Source organism: Coturnix japonica, chromosome 23 (genome assembly GCF_001577835.2).
Source record: "Coturnix japonica isolate 7356 chromosome 23, Coturnix japonica 2.1, whole genome shotgun sequence".
Taxonomy (NCBI): Eukaryota; Metazoa; Chordata; class Aves; order Galliformes; family Phasianidae; genus Coturnix; species Coturnix japonica.
This window is the reverse complement of record NC_029538.1, coordinates 3,414,026-3,440,528: the sequence shown is the minus strand read 5'-3', so window position 1 is coordinate 3,440,528 and position 26,503 is coordinate 3,414,026. Positions and strand designations below refer to the sequence as shown.

At 50.9% G+C, this 26,503-nt stretch overlaps 1 protein-coding gene across 1 annotated transcript in view; it reads right to left on the bottom strand.

The window, feature by feature from the left end:
* The window catches only part of GRIK3 (glutamate ionotropic receptor kainate type subunit 3), a 65,619-nt gene extending 57,502 nt beyond the window's left edge, over window positions 1–8,117 (bottom strand). The window contains exon 1 of the mRNA XM_015883756.2: window positions 7,672–8,117. Within this exon, the coding sequence (XP_015739242.1) occupies window positions 7,672–7,786 (115 nt within the window). The 5' untranslated portion in view covers window positions 7,787–8,117. The remainder of the gene's footprint in view (window positions 1–7,671) is intronic.
* Window positions 8,118–26,503: the final 18,386 nt, after the last annotated feature.

The following is a 26,503-nucleotide window of genomic DNA, read 5'->3' as shown; positions in this document are numbered from 1 at the left end:
AATGCAGGTTCATAATGTAACCATAATGACATGCAAATCAGGTTGGGTTGCAGATTTTAGTCTGCCTTTGCTCTCCTCCTAATTGAAAGAGATGGATCCAACAACTCAAATGGCCACACATGATTTTCCTCAAGTCACTGCTGTTGTGTTAATGTGTGAAGAAATGAAGTCAATGGAAGGCAGATGAGTGTATGTATGTGCAGAACCACTCCTGTCTGCTGAAACACATCGCTGCAGGTAGAAGAGCAGAGGGTTGTTTCTATTTGATGTTTTTATTTATGACTTCTGTGCTAATTGAAGGTGCTGCTGTGCAAAGTTGGGCTGTTTGTGAATGTGAAATGATGGCAGCTCCATCCGAGACGGTGCAGCTCGCTTTGTGAACAACTCTTTCCATGCGATGCAGGTGAATAGGAAAAGAAATTTAAGAGCCCATTTCCATTCAAACACGATGAGCCAAACCCTGGAGCTGAGTGCCCAAGGACTCACTTTGAATCTCTTCAAAGTAAAGACGACAAAAAACTGATCTAGCAGAAATAAAAATTCCTAAGAAGGAAAGTGCGTAAAATGGGGAAGAAAATGGTTTTCTTTCCCTGTAAATGAAGGGTGAGTCTTTAAGAATTTATAGACCAGAAATTGAAATGAAGAAGTTCCTTTTTACGGGCCCCGGTTCTGGCTTAGAGCTGTAGGAGCGTTGCTCTGGATGGAGTGGTGGCACATGGAGGTGGATCAGACCCGGAGGGGTCACGGTGCTTCTGTCCTCATGAGCTCACAGAGCAAATGAGATTTCGATGGCTTTTTGTCTTCAGCTCTGCTTGCAGTTATGAACTCTGCATTCTGAGTATTCCAACCTGAGCAAGTTTCATAGATTCTCTATTGAAAAATCCAATCCAGTGCTGTGCCGTGGGGTTTATCCCAGCACAGATCACTGCTTGAATGCCCAGAGCTCTGCACCCGGCTCAGCTCAGAGCAGGGTCACAGCAGCCAGCACCCAGCTCACCCCACATATCTGTGAGCAGCAGTCTGGCTAATTGGGATTCCTTCTGCTTCTTCCCACGGTTCATTCTCTGGATGAACCCTTTCTGATTCACAGAGGGCAACAAAGCGATCCTTGTATGCAAGTCCTTGAGCTGGGCAAGCCCGACGTGCCCCGTCAGCACCGGGAGCTGCAGCATCCTTCAGGGTGAACCAGCACGGGCTGGGATGTGTGCCAGGTCAGGAGCACCATTAGGAACAATTGAGCTGCCTGTAATGCAAAGCAGAACCAGAGAGTGGGGCAGGAGTGACCCGGAGCATGATTTGCAGTGAATGTCTTTTTACCTCATAAATAGGAGAGACACTTTGGGATGATTATCCACCCAGATTTATCTCTGCAGCTCCTTGTGTATCCTTCTGCGCTTAAAAATGTCTCACTGCCCTTTGCATTATTGCATTGCCCTTTACATTCATACTGCATAAACCTCTCAAGCACCGTAAAACTTACAAGGTGTAATATAATGCTGTGATTTTCTTTTACACGCCATAAACAAAAGTCACTGGGAAAGGAAGATGGCAAGGCAGACTTTATTTGGTCTGACAACGATACGGTGCGATTCGGGGTGAAAATATATACACAAGTCCACATCATACACTCTTGCACACTTAAAATCATGAGCTGGATTGATTATCCGCTGCTGATGGATCGCTTCAATGTATGAAATGGATTATTCCATAGATCACCAGCTGTGCTAGGAATGCAGCGTTAGGAAAGGAAGAGAAAACATGATAGATCTGTCTCGTGCAGGTGAATGGAAAGGTGAGCAGGGAGAACCTGGGGTGGTGGGGTATCCCCAGGAGGACCCTTAGGGTCACAGGGTCAGAGAACCCTGAGCTGGGAGGGACTGCAGGGAGCATGGAACCCACAGCATGAAGCAGAGCACCCCTGTTAAGCTGTTATGGGGTTGGAATGAGATGATCATTGAGGTCCCTTCCAACACAAGCCATTCTATGATATGATGTAAGAATGCAAGCCAGGCATTGGGTGCAGCTCCCAGTGCTGCAGCTCTGCCCACCCCATCTCTGGTTCCTGTGCTCAGCGCCCACTGCTTCATCCATAGCAAACCTGTGCTGTGCTGGGGTTACCTGAGCTGTGCTCAGCCACCTGCAGAGGGTTTGATCCGGGATCGCTGCTGTTGGAATCACTGACATCTGATTGCTCTGCATTCACTGCAAAACCAACCACCCAGTCTAACACTTCAGTCCCAATAGACAGTCATAACTCAGCTAAATTTGTGGGTTATACCAGATTTTATTTACTGTTTCATCCTGGGAGATAAGGAGGAGATGACAGCCATCTATTCATTAAAGCAAAGCCGCCCACAGCTCTCGCTGGTTTCTCACCATCCACAGCCATCTTTAATGCAATTTGGGTTTTGCAGCACTGTCACTGTTGGTTTAGGAATGCAGATGTCCCCACACACCTGGGGGGCTCAGAGCCCTGCCCTGCTCACCTCGAAGTCCTCCTTTGCAATCAGATATCGTTACCAGCTAATGCTGGTATCATTAGCTGGTAACAATGAGCATCCAGTGGCTCCTATGAGGCAGGCAGTGGCCTTTTCCCATTTCCTATTGGACATCTGAAGCACCGTAATGGTCTGAACTGCTGCATTGGCACCAGCAAATGCTCCTGAAGCTGCTGTTTGCAGATGGGGAGAATAGAAGGCTCATTTCTATCCATCACCTTCACACTCCTTTGTAATGCTCTCTATATCAGCTCTGCACGCCCCGTACTGGGCTCCCTAGTGCCCACTTCCCAGCAATGAGCAAAGTGCAAATGCAAGAATTCATCTGAACACTTCTGGAATTTAAAGGCTTTGTTTTGTTCCCTCGGTGCTGGCTGGTCTAATGTGTATGCTTAAAGATTTCCTAAACGGGAATGCTTTTCTGACTCTGGAGCTCATTGGTTTTTATATGGCAAAACTGAGAGCAGTGCTGTGGATTGAGTCCTGCGTGGCTCTGGGAAGCGATGTCTGCATCAGAGCTGGGTGCTGCTGGTTATCTCCATAGCAGAGTGGTCTCATCCATGGCTGTGTGATGCTCAGTGCTCACTGCAGATGCAGTACATGAAGGGAAGCTCCTTCCAGTGGGATGGAGCTGTTCTTTGGGAGTAAAGCCCCGCTCTGTGAGCTGTTGCTTCTAGTAATGGCCTGAGCCTATTTGGGGCTTTATTATGAGTGCTAAAAACAAGCACATTAACTGCTTTTATTGGTAGTGAACATCAGTAGTGGTGCACAGCCCCACCACGCTACATCCATCTGAAATGAGGCAGTCCTGCCTCACCACCCCCTTTTCAAGGGCATGGAAGCCGTGGTGCTCAGTGGCACATTGTCCCACTGCCAACAGCAGCACCTGCACAGCCCTCACTGCAGCCCTCAATGCACCCACCCTCTTCAGCCTTCACCTCTCTGTGCTCTCTGTGTGCTCTGCCTTCCCCAGAACCTTCAGAACATGCAAAGGGAGAGGAAAACAATCTAGACGGCATCGCATTAATCCTATAACCAAAAAAGAGGGAATAAAGATTGCGCCGCAAAACAGGCTCGGAAATGCTCTACGTTGGATTAGGAGGCTTTAACACTGGCTGCAGACAGATGCGCAGCACCGGGTATGGTTGGAGCTTCGTCCTCACAAAGCAGTCCGGTAGCAGCTCCTTGGGATGCACTGCCCCGTGTAGCACTGCAGCAGCACTGGGGGGAGGAGGTGGCCAGAGCTGCTGCTTCACCCCCAGCAGTGGGAGATGGCGAGGAACCAGTGCCCTCTGCTGCTGCGGGGCCGGGTGGGAGCACTGCTGCATCCCAGCAGCATCACAGGGCGTGCAGGTTTTGCTTTTGGTATCGTTCCGTGCACAACTGCGTCTTGAAGGCTTTAGGAAAATCTTTTCCTAGCATCAGCCTCCATTTGCTCTCACTAAGAAGAGCATCCAGAAGGTAACAGAGGTAGATTTGCACCCGCTGGTGGTAGAGCAGAATTGTGGCTGCAATGCGTGGTGAGCGCGCAGCTCTATGGCACAACCACAGCGCAGAGCTGGGCTGCAGTGGTGCAGGGAAGCTCCTCCATGAGACCCTTCTGTGCACACAGACCCAGGCCATGCATTGCCCCACTGAGGTCCCACTCACTGCTGTGACTTTGGGCACTGTGCAGCTCTATTCATCCCATGTCACCCCATGACAGAGCGGGGTCGATTACTTTCTTTTTCTCCTTCCTTTTGATTGCGTTTTATTTTACTCCGTGCGGTTTGATCTTAATTTCCCACCCCGTGCTCCCACGAGGATGCCGAGATCAAACAATTAGGCTATTCCGCCAGAAAGAGGTAAAACATTGTTATTCAAATGTATTCCGAATTCATTTACCACCAGTTTACAGCACCGGGATGCGCTGCGTGATGGCACAGAGCATCTCCTGACCCACAACACCTCCCTGTGCCGTGTAGAGCTCAAGCAGAGGCTGCACAGCCATGCAAATGCAGGTGGGGTTGCAGGAGGGACATCCACGAAGGTGATCACAAAGCCTTATAGTGACAGCAGGCAGCGTGCAGCAGCAGAGCCTCAAAGCAACACAGCCTGGAGGGGGGGGTCCCTGTGCAGTGCTGAGCCCAGGAGCTCCGTGTGCCCCCCAGGTCTGAGTTCCCCATAACGCTGCCTTATTTCTAATGGCAACTTCTCCTGCAATGTGTGTGGGAAGGTGATTGCAGAATTAAATTCCAGGCGGGCGTAATGAGGCTCCAAAAAGCCAATCACACAAAAGGAGGGTAATTATCCACGGAATTTGTTGTCTGTGTATTTATACAAAATAATCAATGCTTTTTTTTGGGTGTTTTTTTTTCCTTCTTTTTTCCCCTTCTTCTGCACTGATTCTGATTGTCTGTTCTGCACAGCATGCAGTCGCTGTGCAGCCCTTCCCCTGGTGCACACAGCCCTGAGGAATGAAGCCCACGTTCCCAAAGCATCATCATCCCCACCCATCCCATAGGCACTGCTGCTGCGTGCACCACGGGGCTCTCTCATCCCAGGGTAAAAATATATAGATAGATAGATATAAGAAAACACAAAACCAGGAGTAGAGCCAAGAGCCAACGATGCGGGTGGTTGCTTCTAAAACCAGAGAGAAAAATGCAATGTGTCCACAAAGAAAAGGGCAGGGAATGGGGTAGGGGTGGCTCTGCCATTGCAATGCTGCAGCCGCTGCCGTCCCCATGCAGGGCTGTGCTGCAGATGGGAGCAGCCACCAGCAATGCGAGCAGCAGGGCCGTGCCGAGTGCTCCTGCGCTGCAGCTTGTACCATCTCCTATTCATCTCAGCCAGTACGTCTTGCTAATGGGCCACCCTTTGGCACAGTCATCCCGAGTGGATCCTGATGATGCTTTGGGAATGGGCTCTGTTGCCTCATACAGAGCCAGTGCCAACCCAGCCCTGCCATCTCCAAGGGAAGCATTGCATTCCCAGCCTTGGCCACCCATCCCTGCACTGGGACAACCCATTGCCACAGCAGCACCCAGAACACATGGCTGGGCTGTTTTCTGCTGCGGCGTTTTCAAATATTTATCATTGCATCATAATTAAACAGCTGCTGGGGAAGCTTCAGATCCCAACTCTTACCTATTAACAACAGAACCCGGCGATCGGCTTCCTTTGTACGTGTATTTGTGTAGATTATGTTTAGATGTGTGGATTAAATATTTATATTTCACATGTGAGAGCAGGAGAGCTTTTAGCTCTTCTTTTTCCTTTCCTGGATATCTCCTAGAAAGAAACCAAAGCCCTGCTGTATTTAATTGTCAGCTTTGTGGGCAAACAGGGGAGCTTAGCGAAAGTTACCTGTTTTCTCCGCTTTCATATTCGGTTTTAAAACAATACTTATGTAAGCATTCTCCAGTTCTTGGCATCGCCTAATAATTAATATAATTACTTGAAAGCCAAAGCAGCTCTGCACAAATGAATGCAGGGGTGGGGTGGGGGGGAGAAGCCACAGTTTCCCAAGCTAAAGAGGCCGGAATGATTCCAGTTGTAGCTGAGAGCACAGGTGAATGCAGATCTTCCTGCAGCCCCATTACAGCTCCTTTCTGACCCTTCTGTTCCTATTTTAGTAGAGGAGGGAGGGCTGAGCGAGGGGCTGAGCTGGCTGGAGGTAATGGAGCAGCAATGGGGCTGTATGGGGCTGTATGGGTCTGTATGGGGATGCACAGAGCTCTGCACGGTCGGTGTTGCTCCTGGGGCAGCCTCAGTGCTGGCATTGCTCCGCTTGGTGCCTGCGGTGAGGAGGAGCAGAGCCACAGCCCAACCTGAACGCTGCCCCTGGGATGCTCCTGTCTCCAAACACCCCCATGAGCAGCACTGATGCTCTTGGGGTATCTCCCATCCGCCTTTCCCATCACAGCTTGGGGTGCTGCAGCACACACAGGACACATCTACATGGCTCAGTGTGTGCCCTGCAGGACTCAAGCTCTGGTCCATGTCAGGTCCATACACTCTCACAGCCCTTCTGGAGGTGGCAATAATTCAGCTGCCCTTCAGGTGTGGCATTTTTGTCTTTCCGCCTTTCCCGTGGCTGCTGCGCATTCGGATCAGCATAAACAAGTCCCGTTGCTTTGGGTGTTTTTTTACACTAAAAATATCCACAAATCTATTCGTTTTTCACTAGTTTCTCGTTCTTGGACCCCGTGCAGGCACTAACCCTGTCCTGACCGCTGTTATCAGCACACAGCAAATCCCTGCGGATGTGAACTGATGGCCAAGTGCATGGGATGTAGCAGGGAATCAGAGACTTTCTTTACACGACACACTTCTGCATCTAGTTTAATTAGAGAAAGAAAGATCATAGCCCCTTTCCCAAGCTGTTATCTGTGCAATTACTTTATGTAACATCATTAAAAATTAATTTTCCCCAGGACCTCAGCTATTTAATGAATAACACCCGGCCCCCCGCAGCGCCGTAGCACCTTGCAGGCTGCGGGCTCAGCACAGCTCCCGGCACTGCCTGCCCTACACAGCCCTAAGGCAGCACCCCGTGCCCATCCTGAGCCGAGGGCTGCTCCTGGCCGGGCTCAGAGCACCTCCGAACAACGCTGCTCCTGCAGCAGGATCACAACTCAGCTCACAGCCACACTGCACCGGTACGGCATGCCCCCTCTGGGACACAGCGTCCCCTTCTCCAGGCACAAAATCCTCTTATCAGTGGTGCAGAATCCCCTTTTTCTTGGGGCACGGCAGCCCACTCTTGAAGCACAGCATCCTCCTCTTCGGGGCACAACATTTCCCCCTTCAAAAGCACAACATCCCCTTCTCCAGGAACAGAACCTTTACCCGTTCTGGGGCACGGCATCTCCTTCTTTGGGGTACAGCATCTCCCCCTTTGAAAGCACAGCATCCCTTTATCCCGCGGGCACAGCACCCCGCTCTCCAAAGCAAAGCATCCCCCTCTCCGGAGCGCAGCATCCCTTCTCGCACCGGGCACCACGAAGCTCCTCGTACCATTCTTATCATTCCCCTTCCGTTCCAGCGCCTTGCCCATCTCCCCCTGACACCGCTCCGGTCTCCCTCCAGGCACCGTCCAAAGACGCCCCGGTTCCAAACCCGCTCCTCGCATCCCATCCCCGTGCGGGGCAGCGCATCGTACCCCCCCCTCCGCCGCACTCTTGCTCACCTATCCGGATGACATGCGGCATCCCATGCGAGCAGTGTCCCCAGAAGCCGCCGAGCAGGAGAGCCGCACAGTATTCCCAGAGCAAGCCGCGGAGCGCCGGCCACGGCTGGGTCATCGTCGGGCAGGGCTCGGGGCCGCGGCCCTACGGCCCCAGGGGCAGCGGGGCGGGGGGCTGCGGCCCGGGGCTCAGCCGGAGCGGCCGCCCATGGCACATCGTAGTGCTCGCGTCGTGCCGAGCCGAGCCGTGCCGAGCTGTGCCCAGCCGAACCGTGAGGATCCAAAGCGAACCGTGCCGTGTCGAGCCGTGCCGAACCGGGCGGCACCTGCGGAGCCGGGCTGTCGGTGCGCCCGCAGGAGCGGCTCTGTCCCCTCCTACCACTGATGCGCTCGGCTCGCACAAAGCCCCGGAGTGGAGCGTGCACACACGCACACGCACACACTCACACACCCGCTCTCACACCCGCACCGACACGCTCACCCCGGGGGGCTGCGGGAACGGCCCGCCCCGACGGCTGCTTCTCTCCCTGACCCCCGTTGTCCCGCTGTCCCCAGTGTCCCTGCTGTGTCCCTGCTGTGTCCCCGTGTGGCAGGGATGCTGGCACCCTATAGCCCCCGAGCGGTGTCCCAGGTGTCTCCGATGCTCGTAGAGGTGCCCAGAGCTCTTGGGAATCTCCCTATGTCCCCAACGGCCCCTCTGTGCTGGGGATGATGGTGTTCCCTCTATTCCCAGAGCTCCTGAGGGTGCCACTGTCCCTGAAGCTCCGCACTGTCCCCTGTGTCCCCCAGAGCTCCCAGAAATCCCCCCATCCCCTCTGTCTCCGGGGATACCCAGGGTTCCCTCTGTCCCCTATATCCCCGGAGGTCCCCACTGTCCCCTGTGTCCCCACCGGGCTCGGGGCAGCACACAGCAGCACGGTTGGGTTTGGGGTCGGGCTGGGGCTGGGTTTCATTTCGGTGTCACCACTGAGAGCCCCGAGATGGGGGAGCGGAACGACTGCGGTGACAGAGACGGAGAGCCGGGGGAGGAGGCAGCGTTGCCAACCGGCGGTTCTCGGCGAGGGCGAATTTATTTTTTTCTCATTTAAATAATTCGATCTATTCCATCATTTCCAATCGCTCCCATTTGCGAGCTGTCTGCTAACTACATCGCCTGGAACATCTCGAGAGCAAATCTTTAATATTCTTGCAAACATACTATTAGTCCGTATCTGTTCATCCTTTTAATTCTGCTCTCTTTCTCTCTGCTCGGTGGTAAAGGTGCAGCCGACCTCGCTTTGCCTGCAGCTCATCCCACTGCCGCAGCTCCGCCCGGACGCCGTGTACCCGGGGGGGATGGAGGGGATGGGGGGGAGGTGTGTGATTATCCATCACTCTAAAAGTCGGAGCACAGCTCCTGGGATCTGGGTGTGACTGAGGGCTGAGCAGTGAGGCGGTCCCCCCCCTTGGAGTATCCAGTGCTGTGGGGTCGATCCTGTGCCATAGGGAGCAGTGGTCGTTGTCGAACCTTGGATTCAGTTCTGAGGGTTCTAAGGGTCTGAGTTCCTGCAGGAAACATCCTGGCAGTGCCAGGGGAGGAGAGCAGCCCAGCTCTGAGGGCACTAAAAGGGATAGGATTCAACACAAGTGCATGCAAGGAATTTTCTTCACTCGGTGCTTAAAAACAAAGGGCAGCTGTTGCTGTGGGCTTGGTGTAAAATCGAATCTCACAAGCTGGTGAATCTGGTCACCTGGAGGTAGAAAAATGCTATTGGGGGGGACGGCTGCAGAGAGAGCTGCTCTGTATGTAACACCCAGACTCAGACACTGACTGTAACACTCAGAGAAGAGTTTGGATTCCAGTAACTCAGGACAAGAAGTTGTGATTCTTTAAACTGTTCTCATCAGGCAGTTGCCGGGGTGATGTTTGCTGTTAGATGATAAGAGGCTCCAGCTTCTGCTTTGCTCTCTGCTCCCCACTGCAGTAACAGCACAGTGGGGTGAGCTCAGGTGTAGACGTGCTGTCCTGGGCTCTGTGTGCCCCTCCATACAGCACTGAGGATATTAACACTGTTTGGATGCTGCTGGTTGGGGATGAGGGTGCTCAGCTCTGTTGGGTTCCTCCTCCTGCAGTGCTGCTCGTGGCGTTTGGAGCCGTGCATATCACACATGGAGGTTACTCATCTACACTTTACATTCTTTCTATGCATGAAATCTCGGTTCCCTCGCCCACAAATAGAGCTGCAGCCTTACGGTTGTTCCAAAGAGGATGGATTTAGTGCAAGGCTTCTCCCTGTTGGATATGAAAGGGAACTGTTTGCCAAAGTGTGTGTGTGGGGGGGGGAAATGTTGCAACAATTTCATTAATATCTGGGGAAGATACTGCGTGACAAAGGACTCCTTCACTCAGATCCGTGCTTCAGAAGAGGCGCAGACCTCAGAGGGAGACAAAATACTTCAGTAGCTGCCACACTTTTCCTTGCTAATGAAGAAAAAAGAGGCTCTTTTCATCGCTACCGCTGTCTAAACCGCTTGATGCGACCCAGCGGCACCCACGTGCGTTGTGTTTGGATGTACAGCCTCGATCAGCTCCGAGTGATGCTGCCCAGAGCTCGGTGGGCTCCGCGATCCTTCGGAGCGCATTTCTGGGCTGTGAGTGCCCTCTGCTGAACGCACCCCGGCTCCGGGAGCTGCGGACTGAGCGCTGCGGGGGCTGCCGACCCCCCCCCCGGACCGCACCGCTCTCCTCATCCTCTCTGCTCTCCGTATGTGCTGTGTTAGAGGAGCGCTGGGTGGGCGCTGTGCTGGGATGGAGGTTTCCCACTTGGCAGACTTCTCGCAGCCCCATCTCTCTGCTCACTCATTGAAGGCATTGCACAGCACTGTGGGTGGGGAGTGAGGGCTGGATTTGGGAGGAAAACACACTTTTTGGGTGCAATCTTGGTTCCAGAATAGTGGCTTCTGGAGGAACAGCTGCAGCCCTGCGCGGTGTGTATTGGTGTTGGAGCACACTGCTGTAATAGATGGTTTGAAACACTCAGTTCTGCTGCGTGTGTTGTCGTGGAAGGCAGCTGTGCAACAGGGGGGTAATGCTGAGTCTACATGGATCCAAGGCTCCATCACTGTGTGGGTCTGGGGGGCTGAGGGTCGCTGTCAGTGGGCACAGGGGGGATGGGGGTGGTTGGACTTGGGGATTGCAGAAGTTTCTCTGACCTCAAAGATTCTGTGATGGATGCTCTTAGAATAACAGGGGAGCCTTGTTTTCATGGTGCATTCCCTCTTGGCTCTGAGGGACCAGGGAGCTGCTCCATCAGCTGCTGCTTTTCCTTGGCTACACAGTGGTGTGGCTGAGGCCAGGTAGGAACACAGAGCTGTGCCAGGAGCTCTGTGTGTGTTTCATCCTCTTTCTGCAGAGGTAAGAAACCAACCTTTCTTTTTTTCTCCCCCCTATCTTTAGGATTGGTGGGAGAAGCCATTTGCAACTGATGGGTGTAAATTATGCCTGCTTAGTCAGACAAGAAAATTAGAGGCTGCAGAATTAGACTCTGCTTGCAATTATCTTTCCATGGAACCAGTTTACAAAAAAACCCACTGTCACACTCCTGGCTTTCTGATAAATCCCCCATCAGTGTCCTTTTCTATCTGTATGCCCCAAAGTGGGGCTGGGCAGTCACCCTCCACATGTCCAATTGCTCATACTGAGGGTTGGGATGAGTCACAGACAGCTTCCTCTCAACCTGCATGCAAAAGGAAATCAAAGAGGGGATGTTCCAAACACCTCCCAGTGCCTGGGCACAGGGTTGGCTGTGGCACTTCCCAGCTTAGCAAGCAATGAGCCACATCCCTTCATAGATTCATCATAGAATCATAGAATGGCCTGAGGACCACAATGATCATCCAGTTCTGACCCCCTGCTATGTGCAGGGTTGCCAACCATCAGACCAGGCTGCCCAGAGCCACATCCAGCCTGGCCTTGAATGCCTGCAGGGATGGGGAATCCACAACTCCCTTGAGCAACCCAAGGTTTATCCCATTGGAAACAAATGGTGCAGTGGTCACGAGTTAGGAGCACAATGCAGGAAGCTTCCTGGCTCTATATGACCCTATTTGTAGAGTCATAGCAGGGTCTCATTAAGACCTCTAAGATCATTAAGTCCAACCTGACCACAGCCCCTCGCTTCCCCTTCTCTGCTGCCCCATCCCTTCTGCTTGCTGGCTGTGTTGGAGGCAGGGTGTGCAGAGCTGTGCTGTGCTGCATCTGCCGTGCACCAATTCCCCTTCATGGTGGGAGCACAATTTGCATCTGGAAACCTGATTGGAAAACAACGAGCCTCTCTTTAGAGCAAATGTTCACGATTTTCTATGGGGAGCTTTTGTGGGTTTTTTTTGTTTTTTTTATTCCAAGCATAAGGAAAAAATAGAACCGCGTCCAGTAAACATCAGATATTTAAAGCAGAATGTCATATATAAAGAAGTACTTTGTGTTGGCTTTTTTCAAGTGTAAAAGAAGACAGTGCATAAATCTGCATAGCTGTGGTTTTGTATTATAAGCTGGGGGGGAGGGGGAATAGAATACGGCCAAAATTGGGCATTCTGTATCATTTTTGGGGGGGTTCAAATCCACTTTTCTTGTCCCAGAGGCACACAGGGCACTGCCAGTCCTGGCTCAGCCCCTTCCCATGGTGTGGGGCGGCTGCTGCCTGCACTGAGCCCTGGCTCTTAATAAATTAAGGCCAAAATCACGTGGGATTAAGTGGCTTTTAACAAATTATGTCTGAAATTGCATGAAATCCATCCGTTAGTGTTTGTCTGCATATTGTGCTGAGGAGCACCGGGGATGTCAGGTCCTTTTGTGTTCTGATGGGAAGGGGATGCGTATCCTTCCAGGAATGCAGTCCTAGTTTTAGTGCAGCACTGATACATTTGGGCAGGGCACTGTCTGAGGGTGCTGGGAATGCAATGGGATGGGGCTGAGCAATGGGCATTGCTGTGGGTAGCAATGGGGGCATCCCCATGCAGAGGGCTGGGAGAGGTGCACTGAGGGGGTGTGGATTTGGGGTCTTTGGAGCCCTGTGTGCCCTTGGCCTCTCGTTATCCAGAGTGCATTAATGACAGCAGTGCTGTGCCACGGTCACAGCCCGGTGCTGCAGCAGCCTGTGTGCTGCTGGAAGAGCTCAGCACCATGTGCAAGGGATCAGGGCAATGGATACGTGATTTGCTGTTGTCATTTTAGTTTCTTGGCTTGGAGGGAGGGTTTCTTTGGCATGGGCTGTCTCTTGGTGCTGGGTTTCAAAGCAAAGATGAAGGGACATCCCTCTGTTGCGTGTGGCACCAGCTGTGCCCTGCAGCTGTGGTGGGATAAGGGAGCAAACAGCCCCACAGCTGAAACGCTGCTGGGTTTGAGAAGCAACAAATACAAACTGTCCCTTCTGCTCTATGCAGCAAAGGATCCTACAGGAACCTTGCAGCAAAACGCCTTGACGCCGTGCTCAAGCAATGTGAGCAGCATCGTGTCTCTGGGGATCATTAATTCATGCAAAGAGCTGACTGCCAAAAGGGGAAACACTGTTCCTTCTTCAACCTGAATAGCCCTGGGAAGGTGAAATGCTTGGGTGAGCCTGTCGGTGTTCTCTTGCAGGTAGGAAAGGAGAGCTGAGATCCTTGTCATGAAGCTCTGCACCCCCTCAAAGCGTTGTGAATGGAACAAACACTGTTCTTATTAATAATGAATTAATGTGCTGTCGTGATGAGTAACTCAGAATAAGGCATTGCCATCTGCTCTTAGGGGTAATTCGGAAGAGGTTTTTGGAATGGTGATGATCTAGAAAAAAAAAAGCCAAAATGTGTCTCCTTGTTTGTTGCTATTCCTCGTTAGTTGAAGGCAACTAATGAGTCATCAGAGCCTTTGGGGAATGTCCCACAGAGAGAGGAGCTGCTGCTGGGCTGTGCAGCCCACAGTGAGGGTCCTTTATGCCCTATACAGAGGCTGGGGGTACTACAGGGCAGCTCCTCAGCTCAAGCCAAGGTTTAATCCACTATCCCTTTATATCACTTTATAGCTAATAGAAAACCCACTGTCATATATTTCTACTTGAGGATTGCAATCCCTCCTCGAGGCACACGATGACAGCAGGAACACCTTTGCTTGTCAGGAGGGAGAAGGCTTTGACCTTGGCTTGTGCTCGTGTGCAGCTGGGAGATGCTGCAGAGAGCAGCCTGGAGCCACATCCATCCCCAGGCAAGAAGCTGCTCATGTTGGGCTCCTCACAGACACTCAGCAGAAGTGGATTCTGAGGTCACTGAATGTCTGGTGTTTCTGCTGGTGCTCAGCTTGGCTCTGCACGATGCTGCTGGGAAGGTGGATGTGACAGAACCAGGTGCTGCTCCCACTGGGTCGGAGCTGCCACTCATTTCAGCAGTTGCCTGCAGCTCTTATTGGACTTCTCACAAGAGAGGCTCCGGGGTGGGGAGGCTGTGGGATTAATTTCTGGCTCAGGGAGCAAACAGCTGTAGGTGAAGTCAAGGGTGATCAGCCTCAGCCAGACAGCCGTGTCCCAGGAGATGCCGGGGGTGCCTCTCGCTGTAAATTGCTTTGGATGTGTGAATATAGACCTCTTATAGACTCCAGCACTGCACAGGACTGCTCGTGTCCTCACACTACCATCATGCCCTCAATCACCAGGATATGCTGAAGGTCGTGGGAAGAGCACATAGCAATGCAAAGCTAAACCTGGATTCTTCGCCTCAAGGAACCCTCCCTTTGCACCCAGTTTGTGGGATATCCTTTCACTTGGGTCCGTGCTGCTGCCCCAGGAGCATCCCAAGCAGAGTGCAGGCACACGTGGGTTATTTCTGTGTGCTCTGAGCTTGCTTTAAGACAAACGGTGCAGCGTGAGCGCCCGCTGGCAAGCAGTGTGCTCAGCCCCCTATTAAAAACAGCAGAACAAGTCTAATCTCTGGATGGCAGGGACGTTTGCATCGTCAGCAGTGTTTGATCCAAGTTTTAAGGGCAAAATTGAAATCGTTCTTCAGCTGGCTCTGCACATTGATCTCCAGCACAAGAGCCCTTGTAAATAACCTCCTGAGAGCGTGTCACCCTCTTTCTCCTCCAAACCACTGCTCTCTAAGAGAAGGGCAATCCCAAGGGTGCAGCAGCAGCCAAAAGGAGAACAAGTGCAAATGGCTTCGGGGGGTTTTCCCTCTCCTTCCTCCTCCTGCAGCCCACATCATGTACTCCAGATCACAGACCATCACAGAGGGAACACTGAGGCTCTCAGCTTCGACTTGCTGTGTTCCATAGCACAGGGTAATGGGGTAGTCGCATTGGTGTTCCCAGCACTCCAGGCTGACACCACCTACCCTTCTCTTGGCTCTGTCCCTTGGTTGGGCTGCTGGCTGGTGCTGGGGACCCAGCATGGTGATGGGTGCAACCTCACCTCTCCTTGGTGCTGATCAGTGCTGAGTTTTCCATTTGTCAGCAAACTGATGAATGAATGACTCTGCTCTCAGGATCAATAGGACGTCTTCAGGAATATCTTCTACTGTAGGGGATGGTGACTGGTGTTAGATGTGCTCCAAGCACAAGGGTTCCCTGGCTTTGCTGGTTATTTATCAACAGAGGAGTGATGCAATGAAAAAGTGATTTTTTCCTCACCTAAATGAGACACGATGATCACCTCAGCCTCTTGTATGTTACACTGGAGGTGGTTATGCTTGCAATTCAGATTTGTATGCAAAGCCTTGGGATATTTGGAGCTCATGGGGTGTGTGCTGGCTGCAGTGTGCCCACAGCTCCCATCCCATCCCTGGCAGCACTGCTGGACCCCTCCTCCCACCTCCCCACCAGAGGCTGAGCGCTTTGCACTGCATCTTCAAAGGCCTTTAAGTATCGTTTGATTTCAGTAAGCTGATTCATTAGCTTTGAGATAAGATCACGCTTAAGTGATTTGCAGAATCGTACCAAGTCATTGTGGTTTCCAGATGAGATGCCCATTTTTTCCCCCCGTTTTTTGATGTTTATGAGATATTTATCAGGTTTGAAGGAGCACTGTGGCAGTTCATGCTCTTCTCTCTCTTGCCCTCCTCATTTGCTGCACCCAAATCCTCCTGACCAGGGGCAGGATGGGGATGGTTTGAGGGGGACATAGTCACATTCCAGCCATCCTCTTGATGTGGGAGAAGCAGAAGAGCCCTTGAATGTGACTGGAAAAGCATGAGGTTGCATGGGGCCGATCCCAGCTCCCTGCCAGCTCCACTCCACACTGCTCAGCAGCACAAGGCAAGAAGGAGATGAATGAGAAGGATGCGCGACTTGGAAAGAAGATGAAATCATCTTTAATGAAGCACTTCAAAAATAGCTTTGTCACTTTTACCCGCCAAGGAGGTTATTGTGATGAAATGGCATTATCATCTCGTGCTGGTTTGAAAAACCAAGCTGCACCTCCTGGGGGAAATGCGGCTCTCAAAAGATCTTTGTGTTATCAAGGAGAGAAAAAAAAGCAGCGCGGGGAGGTGTGTGTGCTCAGTCAATGGGTCTCATAACTCATGGATCAGAGGAGTTTGGAACCAGCATCCAGCTGAAGGCATTAATAGCCGCTGCTTTCAAGTCAATGGAATTGATCAGCAAATTCGGTTCATTTCTGAGTGATTATTGTAGAAAAGTGGAAAGCAAACCAATATTTAAAGATGTCCCCGCAAGCAATAATACATGATTGCAGGCTTTGGCAAGCTGGGCAGCAGCAAAAGGGCCAAATGACATAACAGATCATTCATAATTGTCAACCAAATTGCATAGCTGGTATCGAGCTTAAGAAACAAAAACACAAGAAGCATTTCTTATTGATTTCTGTTTCGTTAGAGACAATATGAGGCTGCCTTAAAGAGTTGGGAGCGGGCTGCAATTGATTCTCTTTTCCTTTTGAGTTAATTCCAGTACAATTGGAGATTTGATTTGAATGTTGGTTTTATGAATGCTTTTTCTTTCCCTTAACACTTCTGTTACTACAGAGGAGGTGGGGGGAGCATAAACATGGGAAAGTTTATGACAATGGGCACAAACTCCTTCAGAACAGGATGCTGCCCAGCTCCTCTGGAGTGTAACACCTGTGTATTAAAGTTCAGAGCTCAATAGGAATGGCAGAGGTCAGGTACTATTGGGTTGGGCAGGTAAGCAAGGCATACTGCCCCAGTTCCCCACTCATTTCTATTCCCCCTGCTCAATGTCCCTGCTCTGTGCCTCTCAGTGTGAACAGAACCTGGGGACAGAGCTCTTTGCTCACCCCTCACCCCACCCACATGCTCAGTAATCACATCTTCTCCTTCCCATCTCTCTAATGCCTTTCCCATACCACCTCCTAACATGCCCCATTCATTCCCTGCCCCTCCATCACACAACCCCTCGGCCATGAAGGTGAGGTGTCCATTCTCCCACCCCAAAGCTGTAAGACCTGTTGTTATTTAAGGTCCTTCTTACACGGGAAGGAGTCTTAATCACCCTTCACGGGTGAGATATTCCGTGGGGATTTGCTTCACATTACTCGACGTTAAAGTGGTTCGCTTTACATTTTAGTGCTTCACTTAAAAGCAGGGCAGTGCTCACGGAGTGCTGCCATCCCTCCCCTCTGTCTGGAGGTGTTCCTTTGGGGAAGTGAAGCCTGCAACAGCTTTGCAGCATCAGGTTAACCCGTCACTAGTGCAGTCTGTGCATGGGACGGATGGTTGGAGCAGGGCTGGGGGTCTGCATGCATTGGGAGCTACACTGCTGTATTTCACAAGAGGTTTTTGCTGCACCATAACTTGAACACATGAATTTTATAGGGAGCTCTTCTATGTGTCAATAAAAGACAGCGCTGGTGTCACACGAGGCTTTGAGACACACAGTGACAGCAGCTGCTATGGGCTGCACAGAGCAGAGCTGAGCTCTTCAGCCCTGCTGCTCTGCAATGGGGAGATGCTGACATGGCAAGAAGAAAAATGTGTTTTTTCCCATTGTCTGCAGTGCTGGGCTGCAGGGAGGGCACCTGACACATGCTGGGGTGCACATCTGCATGCACTGCTTCTCTGCAGCCATCACTGCGCTGAGGCAGAGCTGGAGATGGGCATGAAGCACAGAAATCTATTAGCATAAATTACTGATGGAGCCACCTAAAAAGCTGCGTTCCCACCCCGCACTTAAAAACAGTGACAGCACTTCAAAGGGGCAGTAGGCCTGATCTGTTCTCAAGATAATGTGGATAACTTCAAGTACCAACCCATCTTGCTTGCGCTCCTTCTCTTGGTGTTCTGCATAATCTGCTGTGTCCAGCAAAGATTAGATAAAAGCAGTTTGCTTTTCGCTTTCCAGCATTAACCATTTGCTTCCCCTTCCCCAGGGGTGAGGGCTCAGAGCTTGATGCACAGCGTTCCAATGGATCTCAGCTTCACTTGGGTTTGGTTTGGGATGCTGATGTGGTGTGAAACGTGGTGGTGGTTCATCTGCTCCTCCATCAGCTCCTTCCCCTCTTTTTAGAGGATCTTTTTTGGGATTTTGAGGATCTTTTTAGATCCAAACTCAAACCCTTACATACAGCAGCCAAGGTCTGAGCATCCCCATCACTCGCCACATGCAGCACCACGCATTGCTGCATGGGGAGGATCGATGCTCTGCACCAAACAAAAGCCTCTGCACCACTGCTGCGCTATCGACATCTCTGCTGCTGCTCTGTGGCTGCACTTGGTTTGTGGAAAGTGCTGTAATTATCCCCTGGTAGCCATTTCGGGGAACAAAACTGAAAAGAAATCCAAATGGGAACACCTGATTGCAAAGGAAACGCTTTAAATATTGAACCGTTTCTCTAAAGGTCTGAGTTCTCTGCCTCAGCACTCAGCTTTTGTGCAGCCATTTTGTTCCACGTCCAACAGTGGCTGTTTTACATGGGGGCATTTATGGTGATAAAAATGAAGATTTATCCCCCAGATCTCTTCTTTTTTTTCTTGCTATTTTGCACTTCTCCTTCCAATGAAACCCTTAAAGTTGTCTCTTGCCCCACCACCAATGCAGACTTCCCCACTCCACTGTCAGGCTGTTGAAGCCAACTGCACGCTTGATCTGGTTCCTTGGATGAGCTTTTTGTGTTCAGCAGCTGAACGGGCCAGTCCCTTACTTACAACATTTACATCAAAATAAGGTTTCTGGATAGAAAACACAGCTTAGACTGCAAAGTCACTGGAGAACAAATTCTTCTGCTTTTCAGCAATAGCAATAATGAAGAAGCCATAACCAGGCTGGCTTGGCACTATAGGAATAGGTGCTCTCCATCTTCCAGGGCCTGGATTATGGATGCAGTGGGCTCACAGCATGCTGGCAATGGAAAGGCAAAGCCGTGCACTGCTCTCCAGCTCCCACAGCTCTGTGGCCCATCAGTCTCCATGTGGTTCCATGATTGGGAACATGGAACCCTCCTACTCCACTCTCTGCCTTCCTCACTGCCCACCTGCTTGGTACACACACCCCGTCTTCATTGAGAAAAAGCAATTTAGGAGCTGACAGAATCTGAAGCAAACTGCTACAGTTAATTAACAGCCCACCACCTCGTGCGGTTGGTTCCAATGGAAGGCTTCAGCATCGTCACTAATTGGGAAGTCAGGCCAGATCTCATCCAACAGAACGTGCTCGTGTTGATGATCAGTGATCTCCGTACACGGGGGCAGTTTCTCGTTTCATTTGCAGTAGTTTATTTTGATGGATGAGTTAAGTATTCTTGAAGTATCAAAACAATCTTTGTAGCTGTGTAACAGGAGCGGGAGGATGTCATTAAAAATGAACCCGGCTCGATCTGGATGCTTGGCAAAACAACTTCAAACGTACCCCGCTTATTTTGGGGGAGAGGAGCTGTGTGTTCTCCCAGGATGAAAGAATCCAATTGGGAATAGTTTAAAGGCAGGGTTGGTGGCAGGAGCAGGAAGGCCACCTGGGGATCCTCCTGAAAACAAACGGATGGAAATCCATCTGCAGGTGTTACAGAGCTGCACAGAGATGTGCAGCATCTGAGCTCGCCCAGCCCTAAGCCTGCTTTGAGAAAGGAGAGCAGCGAGGGGAGCAGTTTAATGCAGGGTTTATGATTCTTTGGGCTTGAAAGAGCAACACCCCCACACCACTGATCTCAACCCCATCAGCTGTACAGACAGCCCCTAAAGCCATGGTCAGGGCAGCAGAGCAGGCTGAGATGAGGGTTTGTAGGTGAACACTGCCCACACTTAGGATGACGTGAAGTCCTATGGGTCTGAATAAAGCAGTGCAGGATATTTGCTTCCCACCTGCCTTTCTTTCCTTGCCACTGATAATCCATTTGCATCAGTGCTGCACAGTGCTGCAGTTTTCCCAGAAAGCTGCTGTTCAGTGCAATGTGCAGCTGAACAATTTGTGCGTATCTTTAAGCAAAAAGAAGAAAAGGTGATGTTTTCCTCTTTGCATGCAGTTTTTAAGAAGCGGAGAGCGAAGAGCCATAAAATCTCCCTTTATAGAGGTAGCAGGCAGCAGCAGAGCGTGCTAAAGTGAGCGAGGAAAACCCAAGGTGACATTTAATTTTAGTGATAATAAGCTACGGCAAAACTCCTCTTATTAAAGACCTGAGGCAAAAGCGTTCGGCTGATGGAGGATGGAGCAGAGGCACCGTGGGCAGATGTGGGCTGAGATGCATTGAACACAACTGGGAGCCTGGTGGGAGGAAGAATGTGAGCATTGGGTTCTGTCAGCATCAATGGGTTGGGGAGAGGGGAGGGGAGCCCTACTGGGAAATGATGACAGGGAAAAGGTTTGGGAAGTGCCCAATGCATGGGGATGTGATGCTGTGACCCACATGGTGAGTGAGGGATGTGGGGGAAGGTGTGGGTGCTGCCTTGGCTCCATAGTAAGCTCTGTCCTAATAGACACCAACCAGCTGGATGTGTGTTGGGATGCACTGTGCTCAGCTCCCATCTGAGCAGCTCTGCTGTGCAGTGTCACCTGGAGGGGGATGCAGCACTGTGACCCATCCCTGGGTGCACACCTTGTCCAGCTGGAAGTGAACAGAGTGCCCAGCCAGACCATTGTGAAAGAGCTGAGAACAGCACAGAAAGCAGCAATAGGAAGCAGGCTGAATGGAAACTTGTTAATTCATTGCTGCCTGAAGAGCCAGACCTCTGTGCCTGCATGCATGCGGGTATAAATAGATGCTCAGAGCCACAGCAATGAGCGGGTTGTGCGACGGCCCTCAGAGCTCACAGCAGCCAAAAATACCCTCAGAACGGCGGGCAGTCGGAGTGACGTTTGCAGAATGCTACTAATGGCACAAACCCACAGCGGGTGAATCAGCTTTGGGCTGATCTGCCCGCTGCTCCCAGTGGCACTGGGTTGCATGGGCTGGGAGCAGTGCATGGCCGTGCCCCAGCCCTGGGGTTGGCTTTATTTTCCCCTTCCATTTTGCAGAATGACGGGAGAAGTGATCGCTCTCACCTTGGCAAGAAAGCAGATCCTCCTATTGTTGGGGGATAATAAGGAACAATAATTCTTGAAGAGATAGTGAGAGGCAGAGCTTCTGTGAAACGCTCCCGTTCTGTGTATAAACCTATCTCTATTTTTCAATCCTAAATGGGCCGTGTATTGAAAGCTCGGTGTGTGAGCTGTCTCCATTCACTGTGAAAGCTGCAAAGAAATAGAAACCATCCGGAATTGCTCAGCCCCTGGAGAGAGGCAATGCCTGTAGATGCCTTGTTGCAAGGCTGTGATGATTCTATGGCTCTGTGATCTGGTGATGGGTGTTGAGGCTGATCTCTGGCCCCATGTATTTCTTTGGGCTGTGGCACATGGAGCATCACAACGAGGTGTTTGGTGCACACGTGGTGAGCTGCTGGGGTTGTAGAATGGGGCAGTCGAGGGTGCCAGGCTGAGAAGGGCTCTCTTCTCTCTGCACTACCAGAGCAGCAGCCATTCCAAGCATAGGGGACTGAAAGGATTGGCTGCATTACCAGACACTGGGCTCTCAACTGCCCCAGTGACCACAGAAGAGAGATGTCTGGGCACTGTGCTCATATCTCTGCCTTTCTGATTATCTTGATGTGCTCTGAGCTAAGGGCTGGAAATCAATCACACTGTATTTGAGCAGAATGAGCAGCACCTGGGACGTGGTCAAGATGTGCTTTTGCAATTTCCATTGTCTGCAGCGCCTGGGGATGCGGATGTTTCATCAGAATGATGGGGAACAAATTACTTTACGCTCATCCCGTCAGGATGGCATAAATCCTCTGCAACTGGGATATGCGTCGTGTTGGATGGGCAGGATGAGGATGGCCGTGCTGATCACAGCAGCTGCCATTGGGCTAAGGGGGATTTGCAGACATCTCTGTTGTTTGCTGGCTGTATGTTAACCAAAAGCCATACAGGAGAAGCCCACCTTGCAGGATGGCTGTGGCTGCAGAGGTGCAATGCTGCCCTGTGGTGGGGATGCTCACATGGCAGTGGATCCACTCTCCATTTCAGGCTCCTCATAGCAGGACATGGCAAGCTTTCCCTGCTGCCTCCAAGCCTGGGCTGCACTGCGCATACATCAGCTCTTGCGTGACTCAATTGTATTAATTGTTGCACTAAATTATATGGTATTATTCAAGAAGAATGTTAATTTAATTTCCCTACAACTGTGTTCAGCTTAATTTTTAATCAAATCTGACAGTAGAAATTTAATTCAGGTGCTGCATCGTGGCTGTAAGAGGACCGAGTCTATAACAAATGTTCTAAACTCGGCGAGACAGTTTGCAACATTAATACACGTTAAACAGAGGCGAGCTGCTGAGCTGTGGGCTTTAATTATTCATCCTCTGCCACCAAGCTGAGCGCCATGGGAAGAGCTGAGCTGAGCTGTGTGGGATGGAGGCGCTGGGGCTGCTCCTGGTCCTAACAAGTGCCACCAATGAAGCAGGAAGAAAGCAAAGCTGGGTTAGAAAGCAGGGCTCAGTCTTTGCTGGTGATGCAGGGAGGGGACCAAAAGCAGTTTGAAGAGGCAGAGTGAGCATCTAGCTGCGTCTTAAGCTGGAAGCAAGCAGGAGTGTTTTCCAGGTGGCTGCAATGTTTCTGAACTTCACCAAATGGAAGAGCATCTCCCAAAGGAGGGCAGGGATGGATCTGCACTCAGGAGAGCGGGTTGTGTAGATAAGGGGCTGTTCATTAGGAGAGCTTGGCTAATTAAAGACAAACTAAAGCACTAACCCTGCAGCAAGCTCCTGATCCGTTACCCACATTGATGCCATGAGCTCACTTTGGGGGTTCCTAAAAATCCTGGTGGAAACATTGCACTTCATTGCAAACGTGTTATCTGCAGTGCCTCCATACAGCAGTGTTGCTGTGTATCCCTGCCAGGAAACACATGGGCTGCACACATCCACAACAGCCACAGTGATGGTTCTGCTCCGTGAGAAGCTGCTATTAATAAGGGGTGTCAGGAACAATGAGTTTTATTGCAGTGATATTCATTGCATGTGATACGAGGAGAGAAAGCGCTGTGCAGGCAAGGCAGGCAGTTCTGCGTGTTGCAAAGAGTGGGGCCAAGTGGAAATCAATGAAGCATGATGTTGTTTAGGACGGCCTGTATTTCGTAGCAGGGTTCTTTCTCTTTAAAAAAAAGAATATAAAAAATTGCTGTTCAAAAATGTTGATAAAGAAAAGACTTGCAAGGTGCAAACAGCTGAAAACACAGGAAAAAAAGGGAAAATACATTGAATTCTGTACTCGAACACATTGCTGTATGGGTAGGGGAGGGCTGCAGAAAGCAAATAGTCCTTCTGTGCTGGAAATCTGCAGCGCTGGGATAATTGCTACCTGTGGTTGCTGTGGGAACCATAACTTTTCAATTCCAGATTTGGAGTGCTTAAAGTCTCAGCCAAACGTGCCACGTTAATGTGACTTGTGTCATATTGCGGGAGATCGGCCCATTTGTGGTTAATATAAACAGGGTTGGGGAGGGGGAACTTGGAGGTGAGTAGGGGATGAGTTTTTCCCCCATGGTTTTTCCACCCTTTGGGGAGCACTGCTGTGCCCTGTGCTTGGCTGAATGACCTTTAAGGTCCAGGAGCTTTATAGGGCCGTTATTTCATTAGCTTAATAAAAGGGAACTGTCCCAGATTTACTGCTGCTGTGCAAAGGGCTGGGGATGGTTGGGGGGGTTGGGGGTGGGCTTTGCACATCCATGCCCTGCTGGAAGGGTCGTGCAACGTGTTGGTTTTGCATGCTCTGTGGAAGGAAAGGGGAACTCGAGTTCGAGTTCCTGCTGCTGCTTTGTGCTGGATCTGATTCTTTTCTAGTGGTTGATGCTGAGCTCATATATACCAGCTTCTGTGGTGTTCTCATACTGCATCCCTGACCAACCCACGGGGCATTGCAGTGTGCACTCTCTCCTTCCCCAGTTTCACAGCAGGAAGAGCAGCATTGTGGTAGATGAGGGGCTGTGCCATTGTGTTTTGTCACTGGGGAGCATGGGGAAGTTTGGGCTGAAGATGGGATGGAGGGGAGGAGCTGGATGACGCTGGCTGGTCCCCAACAACCCCATGACAGCCCCGGGCTTACATCAGCATTGATGCACCTGAAGTGGGCCTGTGGCCAGAGAGCGTGTTATTTAGGATATTACTGGCAGAAAGCAATAGGGATAAACCAGTCCATCATTCAGCCCTGGTGCCAGGTGTGTTTCCATGGCACACGGCTGGCTGATGCCCAGCAAAACCCTCCTGCAGTGGGCAGAGTGATGCAGCACAGGTTGGGAGTGCCAGGAGCATCACTACAGCCAGAAACCCACAGCAGAGATACTGCCGAACCACAAAGCCAAGGCAAAGGGGCTGCAGCACAGGTACATCTGCAGTGATGTTTTATGGATGACTTGAAGCCCTTGAGTCCATAAAGAAGAATTTGGGTTTGTTCCAGTGGATGTCATTGTTTCCAGCTGCTGTGCTACATGGGAAGGTCCTTCTGCTGCCTCTTCTGCAGCACTGCGAGGTGACAGCATGGGGATATGGGGCTGGGCATTGAAAGCAGAATGCTGGAGCTCTCCCCATACTTTCCAGGTCTCACATCAGACTCAAAACACCACCCAGCTCCCAGCAGGGCACTCTCCTGAAGCCCATCTCAGTTGGAGCTTTGCGTTCTGTTTGCTGCTTAACGAGGACTCTAATTAGTTCTCTGAGCTATTGTTTTAGAGCCTGGTTGGGAACTCAGTGCACACGTGTAAGGCAGTGCCTGCTTTAGATCGAACGGGAGCGATTTCAAGCTTTGCAAGTTCATAAACAGACGATGCAGACTCCCAGCGTAGCAGCAGCACATCTCAGTTTGCATAAATAGCAGGAGCTGCTCCAGGAGCAAAAAGCAGAATTCTTTCCTCAGCATCACACTGGGCAGAGGGTGCTCTACCTACTTGGAATGAGTGTTCCTCATTTAAAAAGGAAATGAGTCGCTGAATTCTGTGACTGCTTATGAAAGATGTTTGCAGTGCAATTAAAATATGGGTTTTTACATGAGAAGCCATGCAATGTTTGGTTAGAATAGAAAACGATGGTGCAGCCTGATGCTGTTGAATGGGCATTCCCATCTCAAGGCACAACACAGCTGGGAGCATCAGTGCCCTCCTTGAACTGGGTTTCTGCTGGAACATTCAGGCTGGAGGTGTTGGATCCAAATGGCTTTTTCACTTGGAACATCTTTGCTCCAGAATTTTAAGGAGCTCCAACTCGATGTTTGCATTAACACTTTATTGAGTGTGTTTCTTCAGAAGGGGTTTGGGGCCGACAAGCAGCTTGGGGTGAGGAATCTGGTTGGGGGATTTAAACGTGTGATCGTACAACTCTTTCCAAATTCCAATTAACTTGGCTTTATTTTATTTTATTTTTTTCCCATAGTGTTTTTTTCCTCCATAAGCCTCTGTTCTCTATGCATTTTTAATTAGCTTTATCCTGGGAAAAAAACATGAGAGCTTTGACTGCAAGTGAGGAGAATAAAGGCAGCTGCTGCACCGCTCGGAAAATCTGTTCTGTATTGGGAAGCGCGTAGTAAAAAGCAAAGCAGTGAAGAAACGTTTGCTCTGCTCTAACATGAAACTGTGAATGGAGATAAAAACCTTTGCACAAAGCACGGCTGGCTGGGACAGGGTGCGGAGTTAAAGCCCACCTTGTTGTGTTTGGGAATAGCCTGGAATACCATTTAGGTGTTAAATATAACAAAACACACTTCTGGTTCGGGGCTGAGCAATGTTAACACCAGGCTGCAGCCTGCAGAGCTGGTACACAGTGTCAGTATGTGTCAGCACCAGCCGTTGCTTATCTGCACTCACAAGCAATGACACAATTCCAACATCTTCCCACAAATTTGCATCCATCAGTTTCCTATCTCTCCCCTTTGGGTTCTGCTGTTCCCCAGGGCCCATTGCTGCAGCACGGTGCCCGCTTGGAGATGGGGGGAGCACTGCAGCCATCCCCTTCCCCGTCAGCACTGATCAGCGTCACGGGAGCTAATGGGGAGCACAAAACCTATTTAAGAGCTACATTTACCACTTGGCTGATTCCATTACACGGTGTAATATCCAGGTGTCACATTTCCTCTCCCAGCGCCTGCCTTAATGCTTTCCCAGCCCTCTCTGCTGAGCTGGGTGCTGTGGTTGTCCTGTGCCCATCACTATGGGATGTACCTGGGGTGGGGAGGGTCGTGCTGGGAGCACAGACCCAGTGATGCTTGAGGCCATGCTGGGTCCCACCAGGTCCTTGCAGCTTTCCTGAAGGGTTTCTGCCCCAGGGCTCTCTGCTGGGGAGCAGCCATGAGGTCCCCTGCCCATGGATACCAGGTGTCTGCCATCTCCAGGCACAACGAGCA